At 28.4% G+C, this 10340-nt stretch overlaps 1 protein-coding gene across 2 annotated transcripts in view; it reads left to right on the forward strand.

Annotated features, from left to right (window-relative positions):
* Nucleotides 1-4932, forward strand: part of LOC107451036 (receptor-binding cancer antigen expressed on SiSo cells) — an 18855-nt gene extending 13923 nt beyond the window's left edge. For both annotated transcript variants that reach the window (XM_016067005.4, XM_071187330.1), the window contains exon 5: nt 3749-4932. In XM_016067005.4, coding sequence (XP_015922491.1) covers nt 3749-3991 — 243 coding nt within the window. In that variant the 3' untranslated portion in view covers nt 3992-4932. The remainder of the gene's footprint in view (nt 1-3748) is intronic.
* Nucleotides 4933-10340: the final 5408 nt, after the last annotated feature.

Below are 10340 nucleotides of genomic sequence, written 5' to 3' on the forward strand. Positions count from 1 at the left end.
ACAAAAAATTTTTTTTGCAAGTTTGGCAAGTGTTCAAACTTAACAACTTTTTTCACCATAGAAACAACTCATGATGAAAAGGTGGATTCAGTTAGCAAAAAACAAAGTATTGCAATTTGATCATATGTAACTAACTGTAAAGAGTTCACATTAAAACATATCAAATTTTCATGCCATTTGAATGATTTTTCGCAGTTCTATGAACATTTGAATTTAGAACTTTTTTTTGTAGATTTCAAAATTTTCGCAAACTTTTGACCGGTAGTGTATATATATATATATATATACATATACACACACATTATTAAGTATTGCAATTTGGAATATATCATTCCTACAAGACGAATACATTGAGTGCTTGGTTGAAGACATGTATAGGGAATTGTCTTGGATCATCAGACCTATAACAGTGTTTGATAATACATATATGAATGCTTTTCATATTTGCAGCAATATCAGATACCAGGGATGAGATTTTTCCGCTTTTTAGCGGATTTCCGCTTTTTTTACTTTTGTGTCTCGAATATCAGCCTTTTTATCAAAAACTCTGATTATCTAAAAGTTTAACTTTTTAAAAAAAAATTTTTTAAAATAAATATATTGCTTTTTCGAAAAATTTAGCCGTTGAAATAAAATAATTATATTCATTTCCGATTTTCAAAGATAATCAGAAAATTCAACGTACATATCTGCCAATCCTTCCACATTTTTACATTTTAGCTATTTTCGCCGCTTTTACGAGCAGAAGATACGATTTTTCTCATTTTTACCTGCCCGCCAGAAAGTTCCTATTTTCTTAATTCAAACAGTCGCTGTTTCAAACGAGCTTTTTAAAAGTCTCAAGCCCGGAATATGCTAACATTTTGATTCTTATTCACGCGATTTGAATATACTACAATACGAGATTTAAAAATCCAATATCACTATTTCTATTTACGCTTTTTTAAAAACCTATGTAACGATTCGTATTCACACGAGTTTAAAATCAGTTATCGCAATTCTTGTAAGAAGTAGGTTTTTTTAAAATTAGTTACTATAAATGTGACTGTTTTTCTATCAACAATTATTAGTATATATAGGCATATTCAGAACTTACATTATGTGCTTGCAAGGAAGAATGTGACAAAGGCAGGTAAAAAAAGAAAAAATAGGATTTGTGAAAAGCTGTTTGAAGATGTGCTAACGACTAAATTAATCACCAATCTGTTTCCCCTCAATCACAAGCTGCATTACGAGAAATTTGACCATGTTAAAAGATTTTTTACTTGTTTTGTAAAGCATGAAGTGTTTGCAGCAAATTAAGCAACAAAAAAAAAAATATAGCAAACAAAAACAATCACTTAAAAAATTATTAAATTTTTTTGTGGAAAAAGAGTTGATTAAATCAGCATTAAAATTTAAGAAATAGTGCTGCTGTTATTTATGATATAAAATGCGAAATTCTTATCATATGAAAAATAATTATTTAAACAGTTGCTGATTATCATGTAATTTTTTCAGACTAAAATAGCAATTTTTGTTGTTTGTTATCTTAAATTGTCAGGAATTTATTATTAAACGATGCACACGAGTAAAATTTACTCACATGGAAATTCAGCTTTTTTGCCTTTTGGCCAATCTCATCCCTGAGATACAAAACTTGTTCTAATTTTGATCCTCAATAAGTAACTAATGATAATTTGATTAATGTAAATGATTGTCAAATAGCTAATACTATTTACATGATTTCTTGCTAATTCTGTAATATGAAATATATTGGTCAATCTTTATATTCTATTGAATTATCTATAGAATGCTTACATTCTATAGAATTGTAGTTTTTCTATCACTACGAAAATATAATTCCAATTCACTAGTATATAAGACATGTTAACTCGATTCTGTAGTGGGGTACCTTTTCATAGATGAAGGTTGACATTGTCGATAAATACACTCCGCACAGAATCTATGGAATTAATTTAAATAGATCTAACAACTCAACATATCTATAACTAAACAACTCCTGACATGTTTCAAGTGCTCAAAGTAGACACCCCTTTTCAAGACTTACCAGATGTGAGTAAGAAAAAGCAAATGAGATCTGAAATATAAAGCATAAAATTGTCAATTATAAATGTGAAAATAATGGTAAGAAACAAGACTAGAAAAAACTGTAGCCAACAGAGAAAAAAGAAGGTGTATCAGCTTATTTAATACTTAAACTTTTTATTTAATCATATTTATGGTACAGGTTTACTTGGCATATTAAAAATAATAAATCAGTTATTAATTTTTTTAATAACTTTATCACTGGCATTGAGTCTTAAGACATTAAAGATCTTTCTACCACTTGACAAACTTAAAGGTGTTCTTTTCTCATAATTTTATGATTTTAGCAATATTTTTGATATCAATTTTGAATATTGGCAAAATATTATTAATTTCTTTATTCTATTATTTTTATTTTTAATGGTGAAGGTGTCTTTCTGCAAATTGTTGGCATACCCCACTGCACTAATTTTTCAAATATTCTTGCTATCCTTTTTTTACACTACTTTGAAAAGAAGCTGCAATTTTAATTAGGAATAGCTTCAGATTTATTGATACTGTCAATAGTATATATCCAAATGAATTAACTCTAATAAAAACTAATCCATTTGACTTATTTTCAGACTTTCTTGATTTATTTATTACTTTAAATTCGTCTGAAACCCAGATTAATGTTTTTGATAAAAAAAAAAAACTTCATTTCCCGTAAACAAATTAATTTACTGGAATTCTAATATTTCCGTTAGTATCTATAGAAACGTAATTGTATTTCAAATTAATTGTTTTAAATTTATTTTAATAGTCAATTTCAAATAATTGCAAATCTCTGCATTAGCTTCTCATGAATAATGATATCAAATTGAATTTAGGGTCCAATACATGATTAAGTTGAGGATGGTCTTCCAGGGCGAAGTAATATTTAGATTTATGCTATGATAGGGACACCCTAGTTTTGAAGATGCGGTTAGCTTGTCTTGAAACATAATTAAGTGCTTGTTCATACTTCCAGTCAGCTAGTTTGGTTTTATATCCTTCATTTTTATTTCTTTCTATCAACTTTTTAAATTTTTCCCTTTCTGAACTCATGATTTCAGGTTTTCTAATGGGTGGATTTCTAAACTAATTCAATACTCAATAATTTTAAACTAATTCAATACTGTGACATTTGACTTTCATCTTAGAGACAAGAGTTTTCCTTCTGTCAAATATATATATACAGTCGGCCTTCTATTGAAATGAACTTCCATTTTGTGAATTTCTCTATTTTGCGATTTTTTTCGAGGAACCCAGCACATTTTGGAAATTTCTTCGTAAAAAAACTTCCAAATAGCAAAATGAATTTTCCATTTAACAAATTTTTCTTTGAGATACACTTTCCCTATTTTCCAAAATATTTCAGAGAACATTTCAAACTTGTTAACGCATTTTATAGGGGAAATGACCTTGAATTGATTTTTTAAGCCACTTAACTTTAAGAGAAAGCAGTAAAATCCCTTTTCCTTTTTATTTGCATGTCAAACGAAAAAATCAGACAAAATTAACGTATTTTATCTTGCCACATGAAAAACATAATAACCATAACAATACACAAGAAATAAAAAACAAGTATAGTAATACACAAGAAAAGTATGTGACAATTGAAAAATGAATATACATAAGATTTGTTTTCAAGTCTGTTCTTTTGCTTACAAATTTTAATGTTTTTTTAAAATTATTTTAGAATCCAGAATTAGGAGTAATTGAAGACAACCCATGCAATTGGGAAAACAGTGAAGATGCTGAGCAAGATTGGGATCCAGATGCATTGATTCGGGAGAAAAAGAGAGCTGAGCAAGAGAAACGACGTGCAGAGCATCAGCGAAGAAAGCAAGAAAAAGAAAATAAAAAAATGGTTAAGCCAGAATCATTAAGTAGTAGAATGTTGAGCTTATCAGAATCAAACGATAAGCATAAATATTCATGATGCACTGCAATTTCTTCAATTCTTAGTTCTATTGTTTATTTAAAGAATTGTTTTAAGTTTGATATATTTTATGTAAAAAGCAAAATGAATGGACAATTGCTTATGTCTTTCAGTGTATTTGATTGTCATATTTGTTGCCTTTTTAACTATATATTAGATCGTTACTACATTTTTTGTGTGTATCATTAAAAGTATTTTTGTTATTTGTACTAAAAAATTGTTTAACTTATTATGTTTATTCTGTAAATTAACAAACTGCAGATGAAATACCACCCTTAGTATTTTCAGATATCAACTTTTTTTTTTGTATTTTCTGATGGCAAAGTTAATTATTTTATAAGGATAAAAAATGTTCTTCTGAAGAAATTACTGTGATCAATGCTGAGTTTTATAACTAGCACCTAAAATGTTAAGTCCAGTTATCAAGGTCCTTTTTTTTTCATGCCACCATTTTTTTTCTTTTTTCAAAAAAGTTTTATGTTTAATGGCATGAATGGCATTAACTACATGACTGAATGATGCATAGGGTGTCCCATTATAAGTTTTCACTTCCCATAAAAGTGAATAAAGAAATCCATGCATATTAGACGACATATATTATTATGTAAGTAAAAAACGTTTTCAAACTATGACTGATTGTTGTCAAGGTTGATAAGGGCATTGAGGGGATTAATATTTAAATTAGTTTGTCTCATGGGATTGGAATGCATCTACCTTTCATCATCATTCTCATACAAACTGCTCTTATCAATCTTTATAATCATTGATAAAAGCTCTAAATTGCTTTTGATATTATGTTGCAATGTCTTATGCATTATTTTTTCTTAATTTTCGACAGAAATTCTAAAACTTATCATCGAAAACAGCCTCAATGGAACATTCTGTATAAACTGTTAAATTTTAAAGTGAACGAAATAAAAGTTAGAAGAATTGGTCAAAAAGTCTACTTTACTCTCAAGAAATCTTGAGCAGGGCCGTAGCTAGTGAATGGGATTTAGGTGTTCAATCCTCTCGGAAATCAGTTTAATTTTATTATAATAGAGATCCTCCCGGTTTCATTTTATTATAATAGAGAAAGAAATTTATCCTTAAGATTTTTTTAAGTAAACGTTTATTATTTATTTTTTTAATAAAAATTATTCGTTTTTTTAAAAATAATATGATAAAATTCATTACTTTGTTTTAAAAAGATTCCCTACTTATCTCAATTCAAAAATTTTCAAATAAAACTTCAATGTCTGGAGAAATAAAAATAAAAATGTAATGAAATTTTTGCTGGTATCTTTTGAAAGTCACTCTTTTTTAACACATTCATTGATTTGTTTTTAATGAGGTCACTTGTTTGTTAGTCTTAGGAATTTTTGATTAATTTTGTTCAGAAACCTTGCTTATATATAACTGAAATCATTTTAAACACTTAATTTTCCATAATAAATATCACTAGAATTATGACTTAAAAATTTCACTTAAGTGAAATTTAAAATTTCTACTTAACCTTTTGAATATGGCACTTAGCATGATAAAGCCTGATATTCTGATTCATTTGTACCTACCAGCAGTAAGCAAAAAATTTAATAAAAGCATCTTTTTATACTTTATATTAATGAACTTCAAATGTTGCTGAAAATGTCAGTTAAACATTTTTAATCAAATTTTAAAAAAAAATTCTTATTTGAAAATGTTATTTAAGGGATACTTGAAAATGATGTTATTTAAAGTGTCACTCCAAATAGTGACTTTATCTGTCATAGTATTATACATGGTGCGTAGCGTTTTTAAAAAGTGCGTAAAGGTGCTTATTTTCGATTTTCGTTTTTTAAAAGCCCATAAAAGTGCTTTTTGTATTAGATGCTTTTAAAAAGTGCTAATTTTCCCTTTCGAAAATGAGATTTTTTTTGCCATGTCGATTTTCACCACTTATTATGCAAAAGCGCGCTTTTCACATTGTTCTATTCAACGTTTTCACAATTCATTCAACCACAATCCGTTTCAGCCTACCATTGGTCCATAGCGTATGTAAGCGCCAATCATTTTACTTGTTTGATGAAATACCTGCGAGTCCGCATTTTCGTCTACTGAGCTGAGTTCGGTGAGATTCTAGCACTCTCATATGCAACTCTGCTGCATTTTGCAAGATATTTTAAATTTCAGGTTTCATTTTCCATCCTCTGAAATCGAACCAAAAATCTCTCAATATTTTTATGGTGGCTAATATAATCACGAGAAGAGTTCTTTGTCGGAAAGTAGTTGTTTTATCATGATCGTGTAAAGTCTTTGAAAATTATTTTGCACTTTGTTAATGTATATAGTGCTTAAAAATATTTTTTGAGTGCTTAAAAGGTGCTTATTTTTGTTGAAAGATAGAAAATTCATGTAAATTTTGTAATTTCTTCCAACTATTACTTTTTTAAATACGGAAGAATTAGTGAAAAAACTGAAATAGAGCTGAAATATGACATTTAAAGTTCAATTTTTGCGCAAATATTTTTTTTAAGAAAATGTTCTAAAAATGAATAAGTTTACTTTTACACAATCAGTTAATTTGCATTGAATTTATTATTTTCTCTTTCAGCCCCAAATAATCTGATATACATAGGTCCCACGACCTTTTCTTTTTTTTTTTTGCATATGACTCTGATAATTTTTGAAAACCACCTAAATTTTAGAAATTTTTTTAAAAGGAAGCGAAATATAAAAAGAAAAATAATTTTTTTATTAAACTCAATTTTTTCTTTCTATTTTTTGTTTTTAATGTCATATTATTATATAGCACTTCAATAATGGCAATTTGTCCTATAAAAATAGTTAAAGAATTGATTTAAGGCGCTCGATCACAAAGCCTTTTCGTCGGAAGGCGTAATCCGTCATGTGTGAGCAACAGCAGGAGTACCAAGTAAAAAGCAAACCCAAGGCATAAGGTCCCAAGTCACTCACTAGAAAAGCACAATTGATGTAATTGAGCCGACAACCAAGGAGCACCTAACTTGGGATCCAGAACTCGCAGTGCCAAATTAGCCTCGGGCGACAGACAGGTCAACTGAGGATCCTCCGCCGAGGAGATTAGCGAGCCCTATTTCATTAGTAAAATTACAAGCGATTAAAAAATTACATCAAAATTATTAGTTCATGGTATAAAAAACAAGACAATTAACATCAGAACTTCAGCAGTGCAGTTAGTTATTCTTTGGGAAACATCTAAGAAGTCTTAAAGGGGTTTGAAGCTCGGGTTGGATCAGTTATAGGCGGTCCTCCTCTGGAATTAGGTTTGAGTTCTCATTATAAATGCACACCGGTTGTACATAGATGAATGGCTGGTTTTCAGTTTTGTGTCGTACCTTTTATTTGTTTTCTTGCAATTGATTCTAGCACTCTTTATTGCACTTGCTACTCAAGTGCCCAGTTTTCTCACAGTTGGCGTACGCTTCAGTGTTTTTATGTTCAAGGTTTTATGGCCGAGTCTATAGCACTTGAAACATTTAAGAACTTTTAAATACTTACGTTACGCACTTGAACTCATTTCCATCCGATCTTAAAGGCAAGCCAACTGGAGTGTTATATCGAAATGGTGAGGATCCATCGAACTACCCTATGTTTTTTCAGTCCTGCTTTGGTATTGAGAAACACCATGATTTCTGCTTTTTTGAGCTTTTCATTCTAAGTTATGAGATTCTCCTTGAGAGTTTAATTTTCATGCTCGTCTTTCACTTCATATAGAATAAAGCATGGTTTCTTTAGTCTCAGTTGCGAGTAGGTGAATTTGTCACCTATGATATGAAGACATGACATGAAAAAACAAGGAATCGAAAAAATCAAATCGTGCTCGTTAAAGAGCAACTATATAATACACAATTCATTTTCAGGTTCGAAATATATAAAAGTTTCTATTATAAATGTGATACCAGGTAACATTGATTAATTCATTATTGTTATGATTTTGTTATTATATGTTAAATTGTCGCCGATCAACATCTCATAATTTAAGTTTGACGCAAAAAAAAAGTATAAAAAATAAATCTATAAAAATTTCAGTTCAAATAAAAAATCACGTTGAATACATGTTTTTATTTTCTTTTTAATTTCGATCTACAGATTAGGTTATTTTTAAGATGGCAGATAGTCACACGAAAGAAAAAGATACTTTTTGGAATGTGGGACTTGCGTGTACCTAATTACTTGGAACCAATGCAAGTTAAAGGAGAAAAACAATTTCGTTGCAAATTATTCAAAAATATGAATTTAAAAATATTTTAACAAGGAATTTTTTTGAAAAAGTGCGTAAAATTTAATTAAACTCATAAATTTTCCATATTTTTGTACTGCGAGATTTATTTGAAACTGATTTCATGTTTTGCAAAGACGTCATATTTTTCAAAAATGCGTATAGTAGATCATTTTTTAAAAATATTCCTTTTACAAAACATGAAAAATAAGCAGTTGGGTGGAAAATGTACCCTGGCAGACGCTTTATGAATTTTTCCCCCATAATTTTTTGTTTTAAGTTATGTAGAAAACCGTAACGGGAAAAATGTATCTGATTGCAATTAATGATTACAAGCAAGCAATTTCTTTTAATCGCTATCACTAGTAACCGCAATCTGCAATTACAAGTAACTATTACTTTTAAATTCAGCAAAAAATGATAGCAGGTAATCGTGTTTACAACTTATTAAAGACAATGATTACAAGTAAACATATTCTTAAGTAATTGAGAAAATAATTAATCATAATATTGGATTACAAATTATCATGACTGCCAGTAATGTCTTTATCTAGGTAACAAGATAGGAGAAAACAATATTACTTTGAAATTATCTAAATGTATAACAATTTCAAGAGCATATAAATGAATGAGAGTATCCAGAAATCCGCCGATGAATTAATGAGCGAAACGATGAGAAATCAGTAAATGAATTAGCCAACTTACTCATTGGCTGGTTCATTTGTTGATCTCTAATAGCGATTTGATAAATAAATAAATTTATGAAAAATTGCTTTAAGGAAAAGGTGAATTGATGAATGAGATTATAATATTTGAGATAATAAAATAGATGATTGAATAATCCAATCAGATAATGAGTGAGAAAATTGCTAGAAAAGGGAATTTATAAGTAAGAGAATCAATGAACAAAAAATAGTTTCTGAGTGAATCTAGGAATTCGAAACTAAATAAATGAACGCATAAGTGAATAAGCTTAAGAATAAATAAAAGAATTTGTGAATGAGGGTATCACAATAAATCAACAACTCGTGGATTGAGTGTACTTATGAATAAGTATATCAATAAATCAATGATCTTATGATCATGCAAAACAATGAAACTGTAAATAATGAATGAGAACATAAATGATATGTCTAACCAATGAATGGGAGAACAAATGAATAATCATTGATTATGTAAATTAAGGAATGCATACAGACTTGTAAGATTTAATGATTCACCTCATTATTGTTTATTAATTTGATTGATTTAATCTTCTTCGCGCACTCTGTATCAAGCATTGATTCGTTTACATATCAGTTTAATGATTGATTGTTTAACTCAATAATCATTTGCTAATTTATTGATAATCTCCCCCATCGATTCATCGACTTGTTGATTCGCACAATCATCATTCGTTGAATCAATTAATTCACTTATTTACCGCTACATTAACTCTCTCATTTGCTGATTTAAAGATTCTCTTACTAATTGCTTATTTGATTCATTATTTAACTTATTAATTGATTCGGTCACTCAATGATTTGTTGATTCTTTCATACATTTTAAACGTTCCAAATGTTCTATTCTAAAACGATCACTGAGTGACTGTTCTTGAACTCGAATTGCCTGTAAATTTTTTGAATAACATAAATAATTAAGATAGGGTCAGTAATGTCAAGTAAATTAAGGAGCATTAAAATAACGTTTATTACTAAATTCTTCTTAATAATGAATTAAGAACTTCAGTTTTAATCGAACTTATTATTCCTTTTCTGGAATTTTATCCACCTTTTACATTCAAAATGTAACCGTCTAATTTTTTTGATAAAAAAAGAATAATAAATTTTTTTTCTGTCTTTTAAAAATGCGTTGAAAGTTAAANAAAAAAAAAAAAAAAAAAAAAAAAAAAAAAAAAAAAAAAAAAGGAAAGAAAGAAAAATAATAATAAAACGTAAATAAAATGCAAAAATATCATCGCAAATCTTATCATTTTCTCCTTGGAGAAGTTACTGAGCGTAAATAAATTTTGAATAAAAGAAAACAATTTAAAGAAAGTCTAATTTTTGAATATGAAAACAAAACAAAAAAACGGTGATTTTACATACTGTTAAAAATAAAATAAATAAATAAAAGAATAATCTTCAGGCG

This window comes from Parasteatoda tepidariorum, chromosome X1 (genome assembly GCF_043381705.1).
Source record: "Parasteatoda tepidariorum isolate YZ-2023 chromosome X1, CAS_Ptep_4.0, whole genome shotgun sequence".
Classification (NCBI taxonomy): Eukaryota; Metazoa; Arthropoda; class Arachnida; order Araneae; family Theridiidae; genus Parasteatoda; species Parasteatoda tepidariorum.